This window comes from Vidua chalybeata, chromosome Z (genome assembly GCF_026979565.1).
Source record: "Vidua chalybeata isolate OUT-0048 chromosome Z, bVidCha1 merged haplotype, whole genome shotgun sequence".
Taxonomy (NCBI): Eukaryota; Metazoa; Chordata; class Aves; order Passeriformes; family Viduidae; genus Vidua; species Vidua chalybeata.
Genome location: NC_071570.1, coordinates 43,308,174 through 43,335,340, shown reverse-complemented (window position 1 = coordinate 43,335,340; position 27,167 = coordinate 43,308,174). Strand labels below are relative to the sequence as shown.

The following is a 27,167-nucleotide window of genomic DNA, read 5'->3' as shown; positions in this document are numbered from 1 at the left end:
TGCTGAAAACTATTAAATATATGCTACTGGATCTGTTGTATTGATGTATTTCAGTGAAAAGATGTATGGATATGAGGAGCAATTTATAGCTTTTGTTGGAGATAGACATCTTGCACAATTAAGTAAGGAATGCATATAAATATGGAGGATCTGCAGGCAACCTTAAACTTCAGAATTGAAACTGTCCCTGTAGCCACAGTGTCCTTAACGTTATATTGCTGCTGTCAATTATCCTAGACAGCGCTGTTACCCAGAGGTTACCCAGAGGTCAGGGGGATGAGGAAGTAATGTTCTAGGATCTTGGAGCTCATGAGAACCAAAGCAATATTAACAATATAAATACTACCAACACTAATGATATACTCAGGCCGTGGGAATCCATGCCATAGGAAAAGGCACTTTTAGCTGGGGAGTTGTTAACTGTCGAGGGCAGAAGGCAGAGGCCAGAGCGGCGGCAGCGGAAAGGGCATCTCTCCTCCCGACACGATACCCTGCACCTGCCTTTCACGACCACCCCTCCGGAGGAGACGACAGGGCGGAACGGTCCCGTCCGTCGCCCCGTGGCCCTCGGATGGTGCTGAGCCGCGGCCGCTGATGAGATCCCGGCCTCGCCCTCTGCTACAGCGGATCCGGGACACACCGGAGGATCCAGACCTAAGCGAGGATGCCGTGGGCAACCCCACTGCGCCCCACCCTTCCGCAGCGCCCGGCGGGCGGCCCCGGCCCGGCCGCCGCCCTGCCCCCGCTTCAGCAGGCAGGAGGGTCGCCGGCGGACGGCGGGGCCGGTTCGGGTGCTGACGCCGCGGCGCGGGTGATCCGCGAGAGGCATCTAAAACAAATCGTTTCCTTCCGGAGCGGCGGCGACGGCTGCCACTTCTCCGGCGCAGCTCGGGCGCCGGCGGCGCCCTCCGGGGTGAGGCGCTCAGCAGCCACGGAGGAAGGCGGCGGGCGCCGCGCGGGGGCCGGAGCGGAGGAGGCTGAGCAGTGGGAGGGGCAGGGAGGGACCAGCCAGATGCGGCGGGGACAAGGTGCCAGCGGAGCGGAGGCGCCGCCGCTCGCGCTTCGCTGCCCTCCCGCCCGCAGAAGTTTGACTCGGCAGCAGCGCAGCCGCCCGGGCCGCCGCGGCGGGTGAAGCCGCGCTTGAGGCCGTCGCGGGACGGTGGTCGCCTCCAGCGGGACCCCGGCGGCGGTAGCGGTGCTCCGGGAGCCACCCCGCCCGCGATATGGCAGCGCGATCCCGGAGACCCTGGCTGAGCGTGGTGCTGGGGTTGGTGCTGGGTTTCACCGCTGCCTCCTGGCTCATCGCCCCTAGAGTGGCCGAGCTCAGCGAGAAGAAGCGGCGCAGCGCCAGCCTCTGCTCCTACTACGGCCGCGCGGCGGGGCCGGGGGCGGCCCGGGGCGCGGCGGCGGGCGGGCAGCAGGCGCCGCCGGGGGCAGCGGCGGTGCTGGGCGGCGCGAGTTTCAGGAGCAGCCCCTGGGAGCTGCCTTCTGCGGCGGCGGAGGGCACGGTCTCCAGCCCCGCTGCCGGCGGGGAAGGGGAGCCGGAGGAGGAGGATGAAGGTGGCGAGAAGCGGAGCGGCCGGCCTGGCGGCAGCCACAACGGGAGCGGGGACTGGGGGGGCGCCCAGGCCTGCACCAAGCCCCGCAACTTTCTCTACGTGGGCGTGATGACGGCCCAGAAGTACCTGGGCAGTCGGGCGGTGGCAGCGCAGCGGACGTGGGCGCCCTCGGTGCCCGGCCGCGTGGAGTTCTTCTCCAGCCAGGGCTCCGCCGCGCCCCCCGGGATGCCCCCGCTGCCCGTCGTCGCCCTGCCAGGAGTGGACGACTCTTATCCGCCGCAGAAGAAGTCTTTCATGATGATCAAGTACATGCACGACCACTACCTGGACAAGTACGAGTGGTTCATGCGGGCGGACGACGACGTCTACATAAAAGGTGACTGGGGCGAATCCTGCCGGCGGGAGGTAGGGAGGAAGGGGAGCGCTGTCTGGGAGCCCATCGGAGTCTCCCCATGGGTCGGGGAGAGATTTGGTTCCCGCCTGGGGCGGAGAGCATGGGGTGCCTGGACCTGCCACCACCCCGCCGGCGTTTGCTTCCGGCGCCAGTGTGCGGGGTATGGGGAACCGCCCCATCCCTGAGGGAACCCCGGCGTGCCCGGGGCGGGCCGTCTTTGCGGAAGCCGCGACTCATTGGAGAGCCAAAACTGCGGGTTGGACCACGCCAGGCACGATGAGCGGTCCCTTGGATGGTCGTGTGGTCCCGGTGCTGCCGAACCCGCCCTCGCTTTCATGGCGATTCTGCGGACGAGCCTCCGCCGTAGTCCGGCGGAGAGGGTCCGGTCCGACCGGGCGCGGCGGGCTGCGGGGCAATGCAGGACTCACGACCCGACTGCAGGGTGTCCAGCGGTCGTGCCGCGCACCGGCCCTCCAGTGGAGTCGGTGCGGGACTCCTGGGGAGCGGTGCTGCTATCACCGGTACCAGCTCCCCGCCTGCCTCGACCCTGGGTTGGGCGAGCGCAGCCGCCGCGGGCTCCAATAAAGCTGCTGTTCAGTGCAGCGTGCGCCTCCGGGAAGCACCAGCCCTGCTGCCGTGCGGGTTTCATAGCACCGTTAAGACGTGGTGTTCTGCAGCCTGCTTCCTTTTGGTCTGCGCTTGAGGTTGGCATTGTTTCTGCCGTGTCCCGCGCTTAGGAAAGGGAAGCTGAAGTTGAAAGCATAAGCCCAGGTTGTGAGCTTGGTTGCTTACACTGTTGTGGATTCATTGATGGTGGCTGTACCCTTCCATGTTTGTCACTTTTGAGTCGTTTAATAGGCTGCCTCCTCATCAGTTGTCATTCACCTGTCAAATACTTGCAGATGTACACATGTATATATGTATATACATTCAGTTGCAGGCATAAAGTTGTGTTTTCTTTGAGCTCATTCCGAAGTTGTACTGAACCTCTCTTTAATTGATTACATGGTACCAAATTAAACCTATACAGAAACTTTTAATTTCAAATGAATATTAAAGTTTCCTAAAATAACTAGCTAAGTGATGATAAACACTGTAGCACTGGAACTATTTGAAATTGACAAGAATCTTACTTTCTTTCCAAGAATTAGTCTATAATCTGTTTTCCTTAATTAATTTAGATTTGCTCTGGTATTTTAAAAAATTAATCTTATTAAATCTTACCTGGTATTTCCCATCCACTCTCTTTCCTCCCCAGCCTGTATGGGGAGGAACTATATTGTATATTTGGAACTATATTGTCCAAATTGTCCAACTTTAGGGACTTTTATACTAGCAAGTGCTTTCCGTCAGTATTGTTTGAACAGAACAAGTTCACTGTCAAAAATTAAGTTTTGGACCATATTCCAGCTTGTGGCTAGAAGGAAAATGTTATTGTAATGTTGGTTAAAAAAAAAAACTGTTCACTTGTCCAAGGATGTTTTCTATGAGGTCTAGGATATTGCTTTGGAAGTAGTTTCCTCTGACAGTCTCAGATACCTGTTACATTTTTCTAAAAGCTTGAAGTACAGGGAAAGAGATGGTTGGCAGAGTAGTCAGAGAAATAACAGTAATCTTGTCTTTTTTTCAGGTGAAAAATTGGAAGAGTTTCTTCGCTCACTGAACAGCAGTAAACCTCTGTATTTGGGGCAGACTGGTCTGGGTAATACTGAAGAACTTGGAAAACTGGGGCTGGAGCCTGGAGAAAATTTCTGCATGGGAGGGCCAGGAATGATCTTCAGCCGGGAAGTTCTCCGGAGGATGGTGCCACATATAGGTGAATGCCTTCGAGAAATGTACACCACTCACGAGGATGTGGAAGTGGGCAGGTGTGTCCGGAGGTTTGGAGGAACTCAGTGTGTTTGGTCCTATGAGGTGAGTGACAGTATAAATTGCAGTGTGTTATTTGTTTACAGAGTTTTTCATCTTGCAAGGTAAGTAGCTGTGTCTGCAATCTCTTTCCACTTTAATTATCTTCCAGTGCTTGCATCAGGATGTGAACTGCAGACTGTAAGGAAAAAAGAGAGGAAAGCATTCACAGCATATTGCTGTAATCATATTTATTTCTACTTGTGTCTTACAGTTTCAATTTACTGCAGCCATGTTGTAAGTATTGCTGTGCTGTAAATTGCTAAAGCATTACCGAGAGGGTTTCAAAACAATCCTTGACAGGGAGCTGTTGCATTTGATATATATATATGCTGTTCAGGATAGATTGTTTTAAGAGATCTTTTCAAGTTTAGATAAGCACAAAGCATATCTGTTTGCTCTGCATCACAATCTCTTAAAATACATTGTAGCATTTAAAAAATGGCCTGTATTTTCTTAATTACTCAGATGTATTTTATTCAAGTTTGTTATTGACAAAAGCAGAAATAGGTGTTGTTTGGCTGGGTTTTTTTTTGTACAGCAATGAAATTTTTTACACTGCCTTTCTATGATACAACTTTGATAGAGTTTTTCTTAGCATAGAACAGTGTTAAAATGGATTAAGAATATGTGCAGTGTAATAAATTTTCCTATGCCGAAGTAATTTTAGGAACAAATTACTTCATTCAGTAGTAGCATTTTCTAAAGTAATAAGGGTCTGTTGCAGTACCAAAAAAGTGTCTGCAATGCCATCACTAAAATTCATGCTGGTTTCTCTGGAATTATTGTGATTATTTGCATGACTATCATCACAGATAAAAATAGGCTGAGCATACAACTACAAGAAAGGGTAAAGGGTGAAACCTAATATGCTGAATATTATTTCACTTATTTTGATCAGTTATTTAATATTAAAATATGCTTGCTCTTGTGGCACTCCCTCATTAATCGGAAAAATCCATTTAAATGGGCCACAGAAAGAGGCTATGTGGTATTTAGTGTCAAAAAGTCAGAAAAATAAATTTTGTGTAATAGCATTTTTCTGAATGGCCCAGGGTAAGGTGACCATTTATAAATGTGTTTGGTAGGCTACAGTGTATGTAAACAGGAGAACAAAAGAAAATACTGCATGCTTGTTACTAATTAGATAGAAATCTTAGAGAGACAAATCTACTTCACAATAGAAATATGCTTTTTCAGACTACTTCATTATGTGTTGTAAATGCTACTGTGAGGTAATATACCCGTTGCTCTGGCAGAGAAGGGAAGGCATTTATGGTGTTGATGGAAATCCATGTAGAACTATATAGGACCAGTGGTTCCTAATCAGACATCCAAATTGCATGGTACATCTGCAGCCTAATCATACACTCTGATGTGTTTGGGCTGTGCCTGTACAAAGCTGTTTTCCAGTCCTTATGGGCTTGTGATGCTTGCTGATCTGTATCAGGTGGCAGCATTAAGATTCTGCCTTGACAGTTGTATCACGGAAGGGGTTTTGGTTTTGTTTTTATGGCTTGACTTGGGGAGGAATCTGTGGAAGAAAACTGATAATATTGTCACCATGGTTATAATTTGTTTTGATGTTGAATGTCAGGAAATGTTTGCTCCAGGCACTGATCTTAAGGGGGATGGAACAAAAAAATACAGTTTTGGAGACTGGTTTATATGACTACCCAGAAGCTCAGCTTTTCATGGTAGGATTGAGGCCTGAAAACAGACTTTTTGAAAAAAACTCATGCTTGTATGGGATCTGGAATAGAGTGACACCAGTCTTGGTTGTCAGTTGCTCTTGAAGTACCTAGGTCTATGTAATAAAGAATAGAAGAAAAAAAAAAATGTGTTGGGCATTGCAATAGTTAATACTAATTTCTGACCAGTATTTCTGTCTGATTCTGAAGAATCTTTGACTCTGTTGCCAGTGCAGAAGCTGCTTGGGAAAATGCAGATGATTAAGACAAAGCTGCTTAGGATGTTATCCCAACATTAAACCTATTTAGATGGGAAGGAGTGGAATGGGGTGTCTGGAAAGAGAAGCTGCATTTGTGCTTTGGCATAGTTTGTGCTGTGCAACAGTATGATTCTCCACCTGAGGAGATCTATGTGTTGCAGATTGCTAGATTATTTGGCGAATAGAGTGATTTTTTTCCCTGGGGCACTGAAACTGTTTCTGTGTGCTTTTTCATTCCTGTATTAGACCAGAAACGCTGTTGATGTGCAAGAAGGGGAGTATTCCTTCAGGTACATGTGCACAAAATCTAAGATTGGGGCCAGGACTTCCTGTATAGCCAGTTGCACTTTTGTCCTCTTGTTCTATATAAGTAATAAACCGAGTCCTGTTGAGCTGCAAGATTATGATGAACTTAGTTGATTTTAGTAAGATAAATAATTTGTCTTTTGTATGTATTTGTGAAAACCAATGTAAGCTGGAAACAATTACATTAAAATTCATAGAGGCTTTTTAGCTCCAGAAGAGTTGAATCACTGTTGACTCATTTTTTACTAGATTTCTTTTCGAAGAATTGGACTGGAAAATCAAAGAGTTGCTGAGAAAACCTGAAATGCTTGATCTTTGCTGGGTGGCTTAGCTGGTGTAGTTGACTGGCTGCCTGTCAGAGTTTGTTCTGCTGCTACTTAGGGCTAGTCAGAAGCCTATTGTAGCTTATATGCATCATATGCTTGCTGACAAGAAGAGAGTAACAACTTTGGTGGGTTTTTAAAAAAAAATTGTTAAAATTTTTTTTTGTTGTAAGAATGAATAAGAAAAGAAGATATTTATGGGCCTGCAGGAAGTCACTCTTATATTTTGAGCTTTCTAGAGTTAAATTCTAGTTCTGCCAGATTTGAAGCCAGGTCTAAAGACTGGGACCCCCACATACCAAGTGACTCACAGCTGAGGTGATGATGCAGCTCCTCCACTCTAAATAAAGAATTAGTCATTAGATTGCTGAGAGAGGGAATCTAATGATAGTGTTTTTAGGGTTCTTACGAAAAATGGAGGACAGAAAGAGGAGGACACTCGGGTTAGTGTCTCTTTTTAGTTGCTGTCCTGTTCTGCTGGACTTGGGCAGCCCTGTGGTGAGCTGTAACAGGGGAGAATCCACTTTGCTGAGCATGAGCATCAGGAGAAAAAGAGGTGGTCATAGCCAGGAAGAAAGGACAAGCAAAGTGTCAAACTGCTGTCTTGGCAGCAGCTTGGATTCAAATTGTCTGGAAGCAACAGCTGAACTGTAGCCTAAATCTAGTCCATTTCCTTGCTTCATGAGAAGGTATCTGCTGGAAGTGTATTTTGGATTAATCATTTTCTTTCTACAGAAAATTCACCCATGTTCTGGTATATTTTTTCAATTATGTTTTAATTTAGTCTTAGTTTTGATGACGCTGTAATGACTGAGGTATAATGAACCTGACAAATTTGTCCAAAATATCTCTGTAAAAAGTCTGTTCATTTTTGTAAGGTCATAGCATCTTCTGCTTCCCCAAATCAGAAACTAAAGATTAAAACTGCCTTTTGATTTGTTCTCAGAATCCATATTTCAAGCGATCACTCTCTTCCACTAATTTTGAAGCTTTCAAATGTTTTTATTTCAAAGGAATGAAGAAATTAACGTGATTTTTGTGAGTCATATGTTTTCTATTCTTTTGAAAACAAAAATATAGTTAAAAAGCTGAGATGCTGTGTACTTCCTTGTTTTGCTGTTTAAGAGGGATTTGAGTATAGAGGACGATTTGAAATAAAGGTCTGATTGCTTTATCTCTCTTCCCCCTTTCTTTTAAAAATACATTTTAGGTTTCAGAAGACCATTTTGTAATTTATAACCTGAGATTTGAACAGATCAAATAGTGTAGTTCCATAAAATGACTAAAAGAAATGCTATGTATGAAATAAGTAGCTATAACAATTGAAGAAGACTTTGTCAGAGTGTAAATGCTATCAGGGAATGTGTTTTTTTAGAAAATAAAAAATGTCAAATGGAGAATAAAACATCTAAAGACAATTTATTGCTGTATTTCTAACATATATTCAATTGCTTGCAAAGCTTTTCTTTTTGTAGCCTTTTTTCCCTTTTTATGGATGAAAATAATATAGAGTATCTTAAGGTAGAAGAGACTCAAGGATTATCAAGTCCAGTGCTTGCTATGTTCACTTTAGAGTTAAAAATGACATTCATCCAAAGCATCCTATACAGTATTGTTCCTTTGGTATTGTGTAGGTTGATGTTGAAAGAAAATATGGTACTTTGTACATACAAGTAGTCCACATAGATGATATATCTATTTTTCCCATTGTTTTTTTTGTTTCCAAAGTTCAAGGACAACCATAGAATACAGTCTCATTACTGCAACATTCTTTTGGTAAAAAAGCTTCTATTATCCTATTTGTTGTTGATTCCCAGTAGTTACAGTAAATATTGCAGTAAATGTCATGGGAAAATGCCTCTTTGGATCAAGCTGTGTACTCAGAAACTTTTCCTTTACGGTGCATTGGTATTTTGACTGTCTCTGGTGGTACTAGAACTTTGTAAACCATTTTATGTATCTTCTTCTAAAAATGCTTTATATTTTCTGTTTTAGTTTAAGATTTCCTTCCTGATGTATTTTAATCTCTCATTTGAGGCTTTATCTCTTTCTTTGGTGAAGATTGGTACTAAGCTTTGAGTTCAACCTTGCACCGAACAGAAACATTAGAAGTGTGTGTGCCTTTGATGATAGGATGGTATTTTGCTCATTTTGGGTACTGGAATGATCAGTCTTGAAGCAGCAGTGCCCCACTCCCACTTAAGTTGAATTTGGACAGCATCTTTAGGTAGTTACATAAATGCAGCCAATACTTAAAAAAACCCACCCAGTGATCCTAGAATAAAAATGCATTTAAGAGTGGACCCTTGCAGTAGGGGCATCTGAGTGTATAGGAAGAGAAATCGGATGATCCCAGAGGCCTTGGAACTTTTTGATTCAGGATTGCTTGTGTGCTGTCTTAACTGTTTGTTACCAACATCTATCCGATTCATTATGTTAACTGTATGTATCAAATTTCTTTCCTTTATGTGATTCTCACCTGGTTAGAAAAATCATACTATTGTAGTATAGTGTTCCTGTGTGTACATGATACAAATAACTGTAAATCCTTAAATGCATATCCTGTTGCTTTAAGCATGATGCTAAGTTGGGTCATTACTCTTGCCTGTGTGGCTCTGCCTGATCCTCACTTGAGCTGCCAGCCCTAACTGTGCTGTGCAGATTTCCTGCTAATTTTTTTTTCCCTATGGCTTTTGGCATAACCTCCTGTCATTCATTTGCTCTTTTATGTGGGGAATCTGGGGAGACTGCCTGAGGGCCCTGCCTCCCTTGGGTTCATGAATCCTGTCATGATCGGCTTGGCTGGGAAGTTGAGGAACGTCATGGTGAGAAAGCAGAGTCATTCCTGGTACTTGTATGTTTCATCATGTGGCTGAGCACAACAGCAAGAGCTGGAGATACCTTTTCTGGCGTCCTTATTGTGATGGATAGCATTCCCATAGCTACCATGGAGATGTACAGAAGAACACACATGCCTATGGATGTGGTCCACTGTATGAGGGCATCTGATATGTGGAGCCAAAAGCTAAGAGGACCATTTCTCACCTGGTTGAGTGCTAAGGTCTCTTACATTCCTGTCTTGGTTTCAAGTTTAGTGTCCTGTGTTTTCTGCCCTGCCTTAAGAGAAAATATTACTTGTGCGATTTTGGAGTTTTACAGCTGTGTAACTGTGACACCTGGTGCTGAGTTACCAAGTTGTTGAAAGACTCTGGGGCATATTTTCATGTCCCTGGTATGAAGGGATGAATTCATGGCTACACTTTCCTTCCAATGTGTTTTTATCTAAAAGCAGCCCTTTGTTTGGAGGACTAAGTGGCTAGCTAACAGCTTTTGAGTCAGTTGCAAATGTTTGAATATTCTTAAAGCAAGCATTTCAAAATTTCTCCTCTAAGAATAAGCTCTCGTTTGACTTACAAAAGGATCCCACAGACAAGAATAAAAATGTTCCTAAACTATTATAAATGTGTCTTTAGTTCTGCATATGGGTATCTTGACCCATGTCTCTCTGTCTCAGTGTCTCTGAATGTTTAAAGCTAGCCATGTTAGATTTTTTCCCTCAAGTTTGCTGTCATTTTGTTGGAAATATTTTCTCAAGACTTTTGTGCTATTGTATATATCTAGGTGGTGCTTCCACAGATGTCTAGTGCAGAAGTCTAGGTGTTCAAGTGTTTAAAAGAGTGCTTGTCATGAGCTGATGCAGTTGTGGCACAATATTGTAAGACATATCTTGTTTAAACCCATCAGATCATCAGTCTTTACAATGTCCTATTACTGTACAAGGAATAAGCTTGATTTTTAGAATGAGAGTAACAGATGAATAACTGCTTTAAGTGAAAACAACTTTAAGTGAATTTGTGAAGGAAAGCAAGATGAAACCCTTATGTTTACTTTATTTTCCTGAAATAGTTTTCTATACTTTACCTTAAAATCAAGTAAACCTGACCACACAGGAAGCATTAGTTTCTACTGATACTTCCAGAATTACCTATGCTTTCAAAGTTTTGTCTTTCCTACAAGTTCTAAAATAACTGTATTTCACATGTGCAGATCTGATTGTGGTAATTGGTCATGCTTTGGCTAACCATTTTGTTAAACTATCCTACTTCAGCCTTTCTGAAGATGAATGGTGAGTTGAAATGGAATAGTAGAGCATTACTGAAAGTGTGTTTAGTTTTCTCAAAGACACAGATAGTCCTCAAGTTGTTTCCTCCTGCTCCCTCCTGACCTGTAGATGGGTTTTTTACTTGTTCTGGGCTATTCTTTGTATCTCTTCTTATCCCAACTTAGAAAAATCTCGCAGAGATAACTTTTTCCTGACTTTGACATCTTTTGAGATCAAAAGACATATTTCTACTGAAATAGAAAATGCTCACAAAAGAGAGAGGCTGGAAGTTGTAAACAGAGGGAGTTACAAAAACTATTTGAAATAAAAACTTATTAAATGTACTCTTGAAACCTAGTGGAATACTATAGGAGGATATGTCTTTTTCTAGAAGAATAAGCTTTCTAGCTACTATTCCAGATTGTATTTTTCTTGGGAGTTTGCTTTAGGTAGACAACCAGGCATAAAATGGATCACTTAAAGTCTTCTTGCTTTATTTTATGATTCTCATTACTGAAGTGCTTGTCAGTTCTTTTCAGTTCTTATGTGAGAAGGCATTAACTCATCGTCAGCATATGCTGCTGTACCATATTCTCTGCAATATGTTTTTGTTTAGTTACTTCATTGCATAGAAAAACACAAAATACTTGAAGAATACCTCACGTATTAAAATGGTAGCAAGAATTGCCAGCTTTGAGGAGTTTATTCCATCAGACCAGTGCTGGGTACTGATTTAAGCTCAAGATGAGTGCCAGGTTTGTGTCTTTTTAGTACATATTTGGAAATGGGGAGCAAATAATTGTGTAGTTCCACCCCTGCTGCAATATTTTTAGTTTCTAGGTATTACTCTAGGCAAAAAGTTTTGGTGTACCTGTAAGAAATATTTTAAAGCACTCATATACTTTCAAAAAGAAAGAACATCTTGAACTATAGGTACAATTTTAAGAAATTCTGGAGGACGATAAGCAGCCTGGTAGCTGATGCAGGCATCTGGAATGCTGTTTTATGTATGATTTAGTCTTAAAATGAACATAGGAAAGGAGTTAGCATTTTTTTTTTTAAAATGTAGTGGTGTTGAGTTACATTTCCATTATCTTTTATGTAGTACTCTTGAGATACACTTTCAACACATTGGTTGAAGTTTTACCTTTAGTAAGATGAACACTTAAAAATATTTTTAAAAAGGCTTAAAGTAAGTCTTCTGTAGTATGTTGGTTTAGCCATACAGTTGAATACTGAAAGCTGAAACCTGAAGTTCTGACTGGACAGATTGTCTGTTTGGTTTTAATTTTTGGTTTGTGATATTTTATTTTGAAACTTGAAACTGTTCATTTTAATAAGTTTAAAATAGGATGGTAGGTTTCTTGTTTAGTTGCTTGGGGTTTTATTGTGTGTTACTTTGAAGGACTTTATACTTTCAGGAGTGCTTTCAAGTGCTTTGCCATGCTTTTAAAACATTTGAGTCCCTAAACTGTTTTGCTTTTTTTTTTTCCTTTAATTATTATTATTATTTACAAACATTTCCGGGACAAGATAACATCTGAAGGACAGAAATCTGATCAGCAGGGACACTGCTTCTTTTGACTCTGCATTTGCTGGTATGAGAGAAGTGCTTGTTCATGGGGTCCTTTCTGACTGCAGCTTCTGTGAACGAGCTTCTCATGGTGTATGAACAAATGCATTGAAGAAATGCAGCATTTCTTTAGCAGTATATGTGGCTGCAATATAGTGTAAATATATGTGGGCTTTGCTGCTAGATGAGGCATACACTGTAACTCTGCATGCACGGAAATGTGCATGTGTACATACGCATATGTTTAAAGCTTGTGCCTAGGTGATAAACAAGCTTCCTGGGGCACCAGTGAAAATCCTTTGGAGAATAAGCTGTGCTTCTAAGTTGTTACTGCAGTCTCTCTACTGTAAAGCTAAAGAATTTGACTTTCAGTTTGTTTTAAATTTATCTTTCCAGTTAGATCTGTGTCCTTCTGTTCTGTACATATGTATTTTTTTGCCTTCAATTTGACATAGCTTTTTTTAGCTTTCCTTGAAAGCTTTTTCTTTACTGCTGCAGACTGTAGTACACCTATTATCATAACGACTTTTCATCACAAAAAGGCCCATCTTATGGAGCTCTTATCCTACTAGAATTGCACAAGTTCCTATTGTTGATCATGACAAAACACAATGACTTTTTATACCATTTTTTATCACTTTGTGGAAAAATTTTCTGAAGTGCAGTAAGTTCCAGAAGTCAGGGAATTTAGCTGTAAAAAATGTAGCTGATGACTAAGTTTTTAGGAAAGTGCCTAACTCGGCAAATGAAACAGTTTTGTTATGTACTTTTGCTATATTTAATTGTTGTTTTTAAATGATCTGTTAGGTATGAATCTGGCCTTCAAGATGGAATGAAAGCAGATGCTAGTATACTGCATCCTTTTCTTCTGTGCTATATTTTTGTGGTTTCTTTTTTCTTCATTTTGTAGGGGGAAAAACTGTACCTAACTGAGGGTAGTTGACTACCATAGAAAATATGGTGTAATAGTACAAAATAATTTTGAAAAATATAGTACTGAGGGATCCCAGAGGGGCATGTAAATATATATGCATTTATTTTGTGGGATTTAATACTTGAGGTTTGCTTAGAGTTATGGAGTGTGTCTGTTACATCCTTGCAAAAATTGATTATTGTTTTTACTTTAAAGAAAGAATTCTGTACTAAAACTATGCATTGGGAATTGCTCCATCCTTGCCATAGGAAGTTGGTGCTTCTGTCCTCTCTTCCAAATCTGTTACCCTTAGTTTTTAGTCTATTAAGTCCAAGAATAAACACCTTTCTGTTCTTAAATTCCTAGCTGTGCTGTGGTGCTGACATGTATGCTTGAAGATGGCAACTCTATCATGGGAGTGAGATAGAAAAGATATACAGTCTTTGTGGGGCAGAGAGCCTTGAATGAGCTAATATTCTTTTTGCAGTATGATTAACAACTTGGCCGGCATGAGCTTCCTAACTCATGGCTGGAAAAATGTTTTGAACAGCAGTGGCTTTATTATTTTAGCTATATTCCTTCTAGAGTAAGTGACTGCACATGTCATGGATGGGTGGACTGTTTAATGGGTAAAACACTGGATGGCTGGGCCCAGACTGTTGTGGTGAATGGAGGTAAATCCAGTTGGTGGCTGATCACTAGAACTGTTTGCCTGGTCTTGATTTTGGTGCCAGTCCTATTTAATGTCTTTGTTGATGGTCTGGACATGGGGATTGAGGGCACCCTCAGTGCAAAGCTGGGTGAGAGTGTTGATCTTTTCGAGAGTAAGAAGGCTCTACAGAGGCCTGGACAGACTCAGTCAGTGGGCCAAGGACAATGGCATGAGGATTAATAAGGCAAAGTGCTGGGTTCTGCACTTTAGTCTCAGCAAACCTATGCAGCACTACAGGCGGGGGCAAAATTGGCTTAAGAGCTGCTTGGAAAAAAGGGACTTTGGGGGTGCTTGTTGAGAGCCAGCCTAGTGTGAGCCACTGTGTGCCCAGGTGGCCAAGAAGGCCAATGGCGTCTTGCTTGGCCTGAGCCAAGTGCAGTGTGGCCAACAGGACAATGGACGTGATCATCCTCCTGTACTTGCGGTTGCTGAGGCCATACCTCAAGTCCAGTTTTGGTCCTCTCACACCTCCAGGACATTGAGGTGCTGGAGCTTGTCCAGTTAAAGTCAACAAGGCTCAACATGTCTTATGAGGAATGCTGAGGGAGTTGGGTTTGTTTAGTCATGAGAAGAGCAGGCTCAAGGGAGACCTCATTGCTCTCCACAACTCCCTGAAAGGAGGTTGTAGTGAGGTGGGGATTGGTCTGTTCTAGTGTCCCTGCAGTGATAGGACCAGAGGAAATGGCCTTCAGCTGAGACAGGAGAATCAGATTAAATATTAGAAAAAAGTTATCACTGTTAGGGTGTTCAGGCATTGAAATAGTTTGTCCTGGGAGATGGTGCAGTTGCTATCCCTGGAGGTGTTTAAGAGGCATCTGGATCTGAAGCTGAGGGATGTAGTTTATGGGTTACAGTGGTAGTGTTGGGTGGGTGGTAGGACTTGATCTTGAAGGCCTCTTCCAACCTTGAAAATTCTATGATTGTGTGAATGCTCAAAGCAGGAGAAGGAAGTACTGGAAGGAGGTAGGTTAGAATAACAGACTGACTTGCCTTTGAGTTTGGCAAGTTAGAAAACAGCTGGTATGAATCAGCAGCTTGTGGCTGGATTTCATCCACACAAGTAGGACTTCTCTCATGAGTTTTTGCCTGGAAATAGGATGTGGTGTTGAAGTTCTTTGTGTGTGTGTAGATGTGTGTATATATATATTTTTAAGTATAATGCAGTTTATATATTTAAGTCTAATGCAGTTAAGTTGGCATTTGCCTTTTTACTGCACTTTGGATAGCAAATAATGATAAAGACCAATAAGTATTTGTCAGTTTCTTACTGACTTTTTCTGGAGACTGTTTGTTACTATAGCAATTGTTGTGCCTAGAATTTCTCATCCCCATGTGAGAATCCAGCATTAGAATGTTGTCATGTTTCTGTTAAATATGTCAGTGATATAGTATTCACTTACTACCTGTGTTTTGCTAGTGTATTGAGTGATGTGAAAGCACTTAATCATCCACATTGATCAGAATGGGATTTCATTAGCTATGTATAGTGTTGATAAAATGCTGATAAAATTTCCTGAGTTCAGAAGGCAGAAAATCTGAGGATTTCAGAACAATCATGTTAAAATATGTTCCTGAATGTAGGAGCAGTCAAATTTTTCATAGTTCTGAATGCAGGTGGTACCTTCTTTTTTATATGAAAATATGCTTCAGAAGTAGCATTCCTGCAGGGTAAGTCGAGAACTGCAGGAACTTCCTGCTCATCTCAATTTGAAAGAACTTTGCTTATTGAAATGTTTAGTTTAGTACTAAACTCATAATTTAGTAAAAAACTTCATTGTATTGCTAAACATCATTTGGGGACCTAATGCTTTCCTTGGAAATGGCCTCCAAAAAGATTTTTTGGAGGGTTCTGTCAAATCCGTTATGTGGCCAACAAAAACAAACGAGCTGATGTTTTTACTAGTTTTAATAGCCATATTACCTTCAGTGTAAGTACACTCTGTATTCTTTCTAACTTGAAATAAAGAAAAAAGTGATGCCCTGAACTGGGGGGAGGAAGGGGTTTGTTCTTTCCTTGTTGAGTTTTATTTAGTTATTTCTCTTTGACCATAATTATATTAGTCAGTTTGGTCCAGCTTTCTCTGCCAGTACATACTTCATTAATCTGTACTTCTCTGCAGAGTAGATACTTCATTAGCCTGTACAAATGAAGTAACTTTTTGCCCTTATCCTATCCATAACAATCATGTAGATGGGTAACAAAAATAGTTGCTGGGTTAAGTATTTCAGTTATATAGTAAAATAAGCTGTAGTGAGCAGTATAAAAATGGAATTGTTAAGAGTTGCTCTGTTTTTATAAACAGTTTAAAGAATTGTTTGTTATGTTTTGTGGTATACTTATTACACTTTGTGCACTATGGAAAAATACATAATAATGAGAGATGTTAAATAGAGTTTTGGGTATCTGTTAATCAATACAGAAAATAAACCAGCAATGCTCTTGTATTTAACAGATTGAAATTTCCATTCATACACAGACTCTGAGGAGGTATTTGATACCTTCAACACATGCCACGATTACTGTCTTATAAGCACATTGAGCTCTAAAATTTTTTTTCGAAGGATTTCCATTTTACTTGTCCTGTTCCACTAGAATATTGTTGTATAAATGCAGTTTCCTCAATAAGTAGCAGTTTAAACTTATTTGAGGCAAATATGCAGCCTGTTTTCTTCTGTGAGCTGTTATTACTCTCTTGTTCTTCTCCCTTGTATCTATACTGATAAGGTACTATTAAGCTTTTATTTGGTTAGGTATAAGGATTCATAATCCTCTTGTTCCCTTAACCCTTCCTTTCATTTGGCTCAGTTTCTCTTTTTATTTATTTATTTTTTAAATGTATGATCAGAATTATGTATAGTACTATGTATGGGAACTTGTGTGTCACTTCTACTGTGGTGTTCAATGTTCAGCCTTGCTACTGCAGCTCTGGATTCCATTTATCATTTTTAAGGCTTTGTCACTCTATAAATTCATCACCATTTTTGAGTTGGTTAGTACTGCCAGGTCAGTGTCATCTTTGGCTGTTTTCAGCTACTGAACTCCTAGTTGTGCTAAAATTTGCTAGTATAGTAGTTGCATTGTTTAATCCTGTTGCTATTGGAAAACTGTGCCATCCTAAACATCATGTCGCAATATCAGCCAAAAAATGGCCTTTTCTTGTGTAAAGGGAATGTTCCTGGTTCTCACTGTGACCTCCACAGCAAAGGTAAATGCTATGGTAGTATGAGAGGGAAGGTATAGTATTGTGTGATCATGTCCCATGTGGAAAATGCAGCCGTTGTGTCCAGTCTACTTGTACCTCCTGGCAGGCAAATGGTTAGTGAATAAGAAGGGTTTCATTTTACAAAGACCTAAGTCAAATCATGGTAATTGTTGAGGACTTTAATTCCAACTAAAGGAAGCAATTCAGTGCATCTTAGAAGGAAGTCAGCTTTTGGCTTTCCAGCTTTATGCTCCATCATTTGCCATTTTCTTTTCTGCTGTTCATGTTAGTTAAATGACTCCAAATAAACATGGAGATGATCAGAAACTCCCGAAGGTTTATCTTTAAACACTGGACTTGTTTTTGAAATCTGTTATGTGAGTCTAAAGTTGAACATCTATGGAACACAAACATGCAGTAGTTGACCATTTTGCTCTGCACCCTTCATAGCAAGGACAAATAACAAATGGATACTGGAGTCTGCTGGCAGAGCTGATGTTTCTGGTTAAAGCATGTTGACTGTGTAATACAGGTCCTTTTGTGCTACAACTTTGTACCTAATTTAGAAAAAAAATTCCTCTCTGTACTGTTCATGAATGTTTTAATTCATGAAGAATTGAAGTGGAAGATTCCAATTAATTATTTAAGGAAATAAAGGTTGAAGATGTGTGTATGTATATGTGTGCACACACGTGTGTATGTATATATATGTGACAAACACTAGAAGAGCGTGCCACTGCTTTTCAATGTGACAGCTTGAGGCAATTTCCTTGAAATATCTAAAATATTGCACAAAATTTTAGAAGAGGTTTTTGGCTAGGTTGGCAATCATGCTCTTGTGAAAACAAGACTTGCATAAATGCATGGATTTTTTCCAGTGTTGATGCTTCTGCAGAGCTTTTAAACTTCAGTAATAAGTAGTAAATATATGTGTGTTAAATCTTATGTATGCCTGTATTCCTTAGGCAGTTTAGTTCATGTCTGTGTGTTCAGGTTGGCACCAGTCCTGCAACTGATACCAAACAAATGGCTCAGTCATTGCAGTGTGGAAGCAGTCTGCTCCTGCCAGCTCTGGCAGCTTTCTTGGAAGACAGATGTCAACTTTTGCAGAACTTAGCTTTTCCTAAGTAAATAAATTAATTCAAGTTGTAGACCTAAAACTGCCTTTGGAGTCTGCTTGCAGTGATCTGTGTTACATGCTGATATGCTGGTATGAAAAGATGCCTATTCAGTGCCTATTTGGCATTCAAAGGATGAGAAGAACCATAAAACTTGAAGAAGCTCCGAGAGCCCTTAGTACATGCAGGTGTTAAAGCTACTGCCCATGAAGGGTGTTCTGAGCTGAGATGAAATCAGTCCACCTTCTCTCTTTGCTCTGCTAAAAATCACTCTCTTTTTATGTCCTTCACTTACAGCTGTAGCAGGGAACCTGTGGCTTGTAGAAGAGATGTGGCCCTTGGATTTGTCATAGTCTGCAGCAGCTTTTTGGTGTTCTGCTTTTGGGTGACACAAAACCATGTGGGAGCAGGAATCTCACTGAAGTGTTAGGTTTAAGAGGAATAATTTCTCCCCTAAGGAAAGTTTGTCTCCTCTCCTACCTTGCTGCACTTGTTCTCTGTATACATCTCTTCAGCCTACTTTATGGGAAGTGTCTTCAATTTAAAGTTCGATTAAATGTATGTCACATACTGCATATAGTGACTTATTTTCTGCCGTAAAATCGCCTCCTTGCTCAGAGCTTACATTCCCTTCATCCTCTGTCTCTTTCTGCTGCTTTGCCCTTTGTATTCTGTTGCCACTTGGTCTCATTTACAATAAAATTTTTGTTCTGACTATTGCCTCTGCTTTTGAAGTGACATGAAACCCTATAAAACCATACAAAATTGCTCCCTGTTACTGTGGAAATGAAACCGTTTCAATAAAAGCTGTGATCTGTCTATGAAAAGAAAAAAAATCTTGCTAATGAAATAGATGTGCAAGGCAAACATATTAAAGGAATGATGAAGGCTGTTAATGTTTCCTTCAGTGGTTTGAACACACATAGAAAGGGGAGATGTCATTTTCAGTGCATGAAGCATTAATCACTTCGGAAGGTTATTAAGGAGGAAGTATGTTTTTTCTGTAGATTCTGAGCTTTTTTTCCCCATCAGGGTCCCAAGAAAGTAGCTTTTAAGTAAGCTGCTTGTGCTGATCAAGAAATATGTCCATAGACACTTCTCAGCTATATTCTCTTCCTCAAATCTTCAAATTTTTTAATTAATATATGTATTTTCTCAAGAATACTGTCTCTATAGTCATATGTTTCCAGAGAAAGCCTTAACGATTTTTTAAAAGGTTTTTTAGCTTTGTAGAAAGGCAACAACTGGAAGGTATTTCTCTGAGGTTGGATGAGTATAGGTTACTGTTGTGGCGATCTGTGGTGCGGTCTATCCTGAAATGAAAGGGTGTGAGACACCAGGTTGTTTTTCCTTACAGTGATGATGGCATTGAAGATGGTGCTCTACCTTCTTCTTTCTGTGTTACCCCATAGCGCTGAGCAGCTGAATGCCATTGCCTGAAGTGTTGCTTTGACACCAGACAGATTTTAAGATAAACTCAGTTTCCTTGGGGCTTCCTGTACACCTCTGTGTCTTGAGTATTTTTTATTGTTTTTTTTATTATTATTTATTATTTATCTTCAGTACCTTTTTTTATTTATCTTCAGTAGCAAAAGGTTGTATAAACTGCTGCTGAATTCATAAGATCACATTTTTTATACATACCCTCTTTGTTCACTCATGATCCATAGTTCTTCAGCTCTTAAATATTAATGACATGTAGTATTCTTTGTTACAAATTTTCAAAACCTGAACAATGTAATTTTCATGGGACACATCTTCAAGGTTTTCCCTTCAGATGGTGAAATCACAAAGCAATAAAAACGCTTTCCCCGTAGTAATGTGTGTCTCCCTGAATGCCTGCAGCCATGTTCTCTGTTCTAAATCCTTCAGATGTAATCAGTTAAATGTGGTTAGTTCTCAAAATCAGTTGTATGGGAAACTTATGGAAGATATTAGGTAATTTAAAGAAATTATCTTGGCAGTAGCTGGTGCATTTCTCACTTTCCTTAATCCACACTTGGGGAATGCCTGCAGAGCAGAGTGAAGAGTGGAGCTCTTGGGGTACTGCTTTCTGAGGCACTTTCTCTAGAAGAGGTATCAATTGTGGTTCTGGCAACTAGTGACCCAAAGAAATCCCATATTAATCTGCTTGACAATCTTCGTCTAACTTTTTTTGTTTTATGGTCAGCCTACTTAAATCTCTTTGAAAGTTGTTACAGTATTGCCATGCATTATTAACAATGTTAATTTTTTTAGCTAGACGTGTTCTTGCCCTGTTTGAGAGCTGAACTATTTGGACTTCTGCACAAGTGATTAGAAAATATGCCAGTGTTCAAATGGTTTATGATCTTCATCGAGGTGACTTTTTACTATGTGTGTGCATTGTAAGTAATCAGCAGTAGGCAAAGCTGAATTGGTTGTTTGGATTGTGAATTGCTAGTGCATACTGTTGGCTTGGCTGCAGAGTTTCTGTAACAGGATTGTGAAGTGTTTCTGAAATGTAGGTACAGAGGAAAATATGTCCTTTAAGAGGGTATATGCTCTCAAGGCCAGGTGCTAGTAAAGCCTTGCAGTGCTGAGGGGTTGGAGGGGCTGGGAGCATCACATGCATGGCTTGGACATCTACACGATCATCACTGAAGATGGAAGGCAAGATTGAGAGATGTTTTTATTAGGCAAAATGAGGATACCTGAACAGATTCTCAACTGAATAGTTTTCTATGAGCTCTGAAGAGACAAAAAAGAGAACAATGTGCAAGTCTCACTATTGTGTCCTGTGTAGGGGGAGATGGATGTGGCAAAGTGAGAGTGAAAGAGGAAAGTGGAAAGAAAGGAAAAAATATGCTCACCTAGGAAGGGATAAAACCAAATATCTCCAGTCTGGGGTAACATGTATAGCCTTGTGATAGGGTGTTGAAGTTGAGGACTTTAAACGAAGTGCTGTTAGAGATGAGAACAGAGGGAGGCTTTCTGTGGTCGTGAATGATTTTGTTTCCAGCTAAGGAGATATGTTTGGGGCTCTTGTCATTAAATGAAGAAAGGATAAACTTTAGGAAGAGCTACTAAATGCTAATAATGTCAAAATATAGTGGTAGTGGTGATGGGATGTTCCAAGCAAAATTAAAGTTGCACTAGTTAAGACATGATATAGATTTGATGGAAGAAGCCAATGTGCTATCACTCCTTAAAAGAGACAGTTCACTAAGGGTTCATACTTAACATAAAGGACGCGTAAATCAACTGCAGTTTTAATAACAAAAAGTCTTCTCCTTGAGCAGCCTTAAAAAACTAGATTTTTTTTATGGCTCTCCTGGTTTAGTTTCCTTTATTAATTTTATAATTAATTTTTATTTTTATAGCTTATGTCATAGGCACCCAGATAAACACAAAATTAATAAATATTTACTAAAAACCAATTGTTCATACATGCAAGAGTTGAGAGTAAGTTTAAATGTATGAAGCTGTATTTTATAGGGATTTACTACTATTGCTGTTTTGGGTTTTGTTGTTGGGTGTTTTTGTTTGTTTGTTTGTTTGTTTTTAAATTTCCCTTTATTGGGTTTTTTTGTGTTGTTTTTTCCCCCTCCAGTTTAATTGTTTAGTGCCGGTGCTCAGGCATCCTTGCTCTGTAATTTCTTGGAACAGTAAGTCTGCAGCCTTTCACTCTTACATACACTACCAACAAGAAGTCACATCAGAGTCTGTGCAGTAGGCTGATGATGTTGTTCAACACCTTCACTTTCAAAATGCGTATGTGTATCTTGCTTTCTAGTTGAATGCTGGACTGAAACACTTAATTCTTACACCTGGTTCCCTCATGAGCTAAGTCAGACAGCTAGGTCTAGGTCTGCTAGGTCTACACCTGGTTAGGTTAATTTTGTATGAAATTTTGGTATAATTCCAGTCTTAAGTGGGCAGCTGGGGAAAAAAGACCATATAAAATTGCAGGTTTTGTGACTCCCTATCAACTTACATTAATCATTTATAAGTGGAAGTTAGCCCATGTTAAATACCTGTCAGGCTAATGTTTTCCTTGAGGTATTGCTTTTCAGGCACTAGATAAAACTGGACGTCTTCTTCCAATGTCCAAATGCATAGTCCAAGTCAAGAGCACCTCTGTGCAGAGGCTTTGGTACCTACCATTTCAAACAGGCTTTTCAGATCATGGGGAACAATATGGTATTTGAATCCAGGATTTTCAAATTCATGGGATTTTTTTTACTCTCTGCTTATTGAATGCTTCCCATCTTGCATGTAATATTTTTTGTTTCCAGTCAGTCTATTCTCTTCCTATGAAGAATGTAAATTAAAAAAAAAAAAAAATAAAGGACTGGAAAATATGTTCCTGTTTATTTTGTTAGATTTACTGTTTTGCCCCCTTGGTAGTCCCATTATCAAATTTCAGTCACCTTTTGATTCAACTTGGTGATTTTTGACAGATCTTATTCTTAAACCAGGGTATGTGTTATGCTGCATACTGTTGTTTCATACAGGCTTTCAGCTGAAAATTGTACTTCATTTCTATCAACATTTATCTTCAGTAAACTTACTGTAAAGCAACTCAGTTTTTAATATGCTACATTCTAGAACAAATTCTGCAAGTGTGAGGCAAAGGTAAAATTCTTATGCTTGGCAGATGTGGTTTCTGCAGACTGTTGTGTCTGAACAAAACAAAAGCAAACCTGTTGCGGTGCACATTTGACCGCCGGTGATCTCTCTGACCCAGCTAGCAGCAGAGCGGCCGGAGACAGGCTGGCAACAACACTCCGAAGGATCTGCGGAGCTCACGGGAAAGCCTCTGGTCTCAGGAGCTCGATGATGGTGTGGTCACACGGTGCAGCAGCAAGGAAGGGACGGCTACAAATGAAATGCCAAAACTGAAGATATTTATTAAACAAATAAAAGGGCATAAACAAGGGTACAAAACAAAACATAAAGAGGCTGCTTCAGAAGACCCCAAAGTGGAGCTGACACATACATATACAGTCTCATAAAATATTCTAGAAGCCTTCTGGCCACTCACAGGCTGTTGATCTGCATGGCCACTCCTAGTTGGTCCCAGACTCCTTTGCAAGCCCTTTGCTCCTCACCATAAGCTGCCTAGATGTCATTAGTTGTGGCTTCTTATTTCTTTAGGCATGATGTTGGTTGTCTGTGGTGTGGCTGCGTGCCCAGTCTCTGGCCTGTCTTCTTCAGGACAAGCTCCCACACAAACTGACTTCAGACTTCAGAGCGGCTGTTGCTCAGAAACCTGTAGTTTACAGACTTTGGGGTTCTTAGTGGTTCACCTAAAGATGGTAGCTTACAGTTAATAAAATGTAATTTCTTTTAAATGTTTGCTAGACAGATGGTGTGCATTTGTCTGTTTTCCATTCCAAAATTTCAAGAGCGTTATAATGGAGATAGGAATCCAACATGAAAGCAAATGATCATCTCATTGAAAAAAAAAATCTCTATAAAGCCAAGTGGAGATAAATGAGTTGTGAATGTTCTGATTTTTCTGTACTGTCATAGTCCACAACTCTTCAATTATGCCTGTCATCTATCATGAAAAGCTGTCTGGGAGGAAGCACTGTGAGGAAACTCTCCATCAGCACATTTGTTAGTTTTAGGAAGTGTTAGGATACATCATCAGCTGGCTGAGGAATACAAAGGAAAAGGCAGGAGCCTTCCTTTTGGCAGCCAGAGAGGGACCAGAAGGTGTTTTCCCTTTCTAGGTGCAACCAGCCGTGGACTGGTATATGGTAGTTTTTCCTCCCTTCAGCCCATATGTTGGCATCCTCCAAGACCCTCCTTAGTCACAGAAGAGTCCTCACAATCTGGGTAGTCCGTCACTTGCTGTAACACAGGAGGAAAATCATAGTTTCTTTGTGAAGGAATTGAAGAGGAATTGATGAAATAGAGGTTTTTCTGAATGCATCTTTCTTTATTCTCTGACATTGCAACTCCCAGGCTTTGTCCTGTCAAAAAAAAAAAAAAAAGCAGGTATCATTTGCCATACAAAATTGTCAGCTCCATAAGTATTAGGGTTTTATTTTTGGTTCAAAATTATAATATCTGAAGATTTTAAAGTATCTAGGATGCATATGACACAACGTGGCATTTCTGTCCCTGACTGACTTTCAATAGAATATTTTTACAGGCATTCATTGTGCCATTTTGTCACACAAAGTGTAGGAGAATCAGCATATTCTTTAAGGGCATACATATTTCCCTTTCCTGGTTTTTTTTTTTTTTTTTTTTTTTTTTTTTTTTTTTTTTTTTTTTTTTTTTTTTTTTTGTGTAAATCTGCCTGAGAGGCACAGGAAAAAATGAGCCCCCACAGTTGTAGATTGTGATTTCATGCTTAATACTCTGAGAACTTTTCTGCTTCATGATTACTTTATCAAAACTGATTAACTCAAGGTTTTATTTCCATGTTTTATTTATAGTCTATACTAATGGTAACCCTGTGTTATCAGTATACTTCCTCTCATGTGCAAGCCGACGTAATTTAAAAGATGCAGGATTTCTCTGTCATGAAGTAACAGCTATTTTATTCTGTCCAGGTGCAAAAGGAACATATATGTACATATAATGAACTTGCTATTTATGGAAAAGTACTTCTGTGACTGTGTGTAAGTAACTATTTTGTCATTTTTTCATCCAACTTTTTGTTCCAAAATTCTTTTCCATAGATTTTATATTTGTCATGACACTTTGTTTTTCCTGAAAAAGTTGTAGTCCAATGCTTTCTCCCTGAGATAGTGAGACCCTGTAAAAAAACCTCTGTATGGATGACAAACAGCATTGAAGAGTTTGTTACCACTCTTGTTTGTGAGTAGTGTCATGATTTCAGCAGCTTTGCTGATAGACTTTTACTATGTGGCTATGTGATACTTTTGCAAAGAAGAATCCATTTTTATTAAAAGCTAAACCATAATATACTTCATTCAAAGACAAGCAGTGTGTGTTAATAGGCTAGCTCAAACCCTTAGCATTCATGAGCTGTACTATTGCGGAATGACAACTCAGCTTATGCTTTGCATACTATTTTTTATTATTTATTCTGATCCCTGGGATAACGTGTTGTAATTTTTCCCATCTGTTGTTGTGTTTCTTTTGGTTCTTAAATTCTAAATATTCTTCCACTGTGCCTAACACTTTCCATAGTTATCCAGCTGTTTCCCAGGACCTTTAAATATTTGATACAGAATCTGCTATTGTAACAAGAATTAAGCAGGAATTAATTTATCAGGTTTCTTTGTATGATTTATCAGGTTTCCCTTTTTGCTAGGTATTCTGAGAATTTATCAAGTTGGTTTTCTTTTTTTCAGATGTTGGGTTTTTTTTTAACTTGCTCAAAAGTTGTGTGTTAAGTTTATGATTAAAATTAAAATACAGATTGTTTGACTAAAAGCAGTATTTAGCTATTACAGAGTTGAAGGATACATGGCTTCACTTTAGCTTTGTGGGAAAGAGCCTATATAGATTTAATTTTCATCTTATCTCTTAATAAACCTCTTTTGGTTAGTAAGTGATGGAGAAATAGTAAACTCCATTGAACAGTTAGCAGAGAGGGACAGACATTTTCTTTTAATGATACCTCTTCAGTGATGGCATCTTCTAGTTTCTAATAGGTTTCCATAAATTATCTGAATAATTCAGTTGTTTAGCTGTTGTAATTAGATTAGTTTGGTTTTAATGCACTCAGTTCATAATTAGTAAGTATCATGTGCTTCTTTTCTTGTGGCATCTCTGAAAGAGTTGACATTATGATAGTGTTCTCTAAGAAGGTTGCTAAAATGACTATTCTCATACTACTTTGACTTACAGAACCAAATGCAACTGAATTTAAAAAGACTGATTGAAAGTAAAAACCTATTTAAGAAACACTTTCTATATCATTCTCTATCATTCTGTCTGTTCTCAACTTTTCACCTTCTGATACTTCACTCACTTATATTTTGAAGTTTGCTTTCTGTGTCCATGCTTATGTTCTTATGTTGTAAGGGCTCTGCTGCTTCTTTATGTTGTTATGTTTCAGTGTGTAATGAAACTTGCTTTTTCATGTTTTTTAAAGTAGAGGAACACATAAATCTGACTACTTAGTTTGTTTACATTGTTGCTGGAGAAGATGGAAATACTTTATAGCAATTTCAAAAGTGTTTTAAAAAATTGGAAATTTTTCCTGTAAAGACTGCAGGTGATTTTTGTGTCAATATTCTTTGTGTTCAGAAAGTAATTACCAGTGCAAATAATTTGCTTTCTCTACACGGAAAAAAAGGGAAGATCAAAGTTGGAGAGACGCCCTCTTTCTTCCCAAAAAGCAGTTAATGTTTAAATTGGTTTTGAGGCATGTTATTTACAATATCTTTTTAGCTCTTGGCTATAACGGTTATGTTTTTGGTGCTTTAATTTGCATACATAAAGTGAGTTTTATTTCAGTCCATTAGTATGGCATAAGGGTAGGATATATTGGAAAAAAACACACTTCAAATATTTGGTTTCAAGTGAGACAGTTATTATTTATTGCAGGAAATACAGTAAAGCTACATGACAAAAACAATAGGAAAGATAATCTGTTTATTATATGTTTTCTCTCAGTGATTAAATAGTTTCAGGTAATCCTAATTGCAAAAGCTGCTTTTCAGTGTTGAGTTTAAAAATAAAAGCATTAAGGGAAGGTGTTTTCTGTAATTTTATTAATTTCTCCATCTACAAATCTATTTTTCTCGATATTTTGTCAATATTTCTTTGTGCTAACAAATTTTTTGAATAAACTCTTTCTTAATTCAGCATTTCTCTCAGTATTAAAATAGTGTTTGTTGATATAGGTTTGAAATTAAACTTCAGGTTCATAACAGGTGTGGAAATATGACAACAGAATATAAACCAGTCATAATAATTTTTAGGTTCTAAGAGATTTCTGATTTTTTCCTTGTAACTATTCAAGCGTACTTCAAAAATTACTCTTGTCAGTGCTTGACAAAATTTACATGTTTGATATTTTCTCTGAGGTCTCAACTACCTAATTAATTGTGAGTATTTTTAGAATACGTTTTTGTGTTATTATCATGCTGGATTTGTACTTCATTAACTGTCATACTACAGCAGATTATATAGTTTTTATGGAGGCATGAT

General features: G+C 39.8%; 1 protein-coding gene across 2 annotated transcripts in view; it reads left to right on the top strand.

The window, feature by feature from the left end:
* The first annotated feature begins 1,223 nt into the window (after nucleotides 1-1,223).
* The window catches only part of CHSY3 (chondroitin sulfate synthase 3), a 155,242-nt gene continuing 129,298 nt past the window's right edge, over nucleotides 1,224-27,167 (top strand). The window contains exons 1-3 of one of the 2 annotated variants that reach the window (XM_053932218.1): nucleotides 1,224-1,454; nucleotides 1,641-1,935; nucleotides 3,584-3,867. In XM_053932218.1, the coding sequence (XP_053788193.1) occupies nucleotides 1,224-1,454; nucleotides 1,641-1,935; nucleotides 3,584-3,867 (810 nt within the window). Of the gene's footprint in view, nucleotides 1,936-3,583; nucleotides 3,868-27,167 lie in introns of both variants that reach the window. The other variant, XM_053932217.1, reaches the window with a different exon arrangement.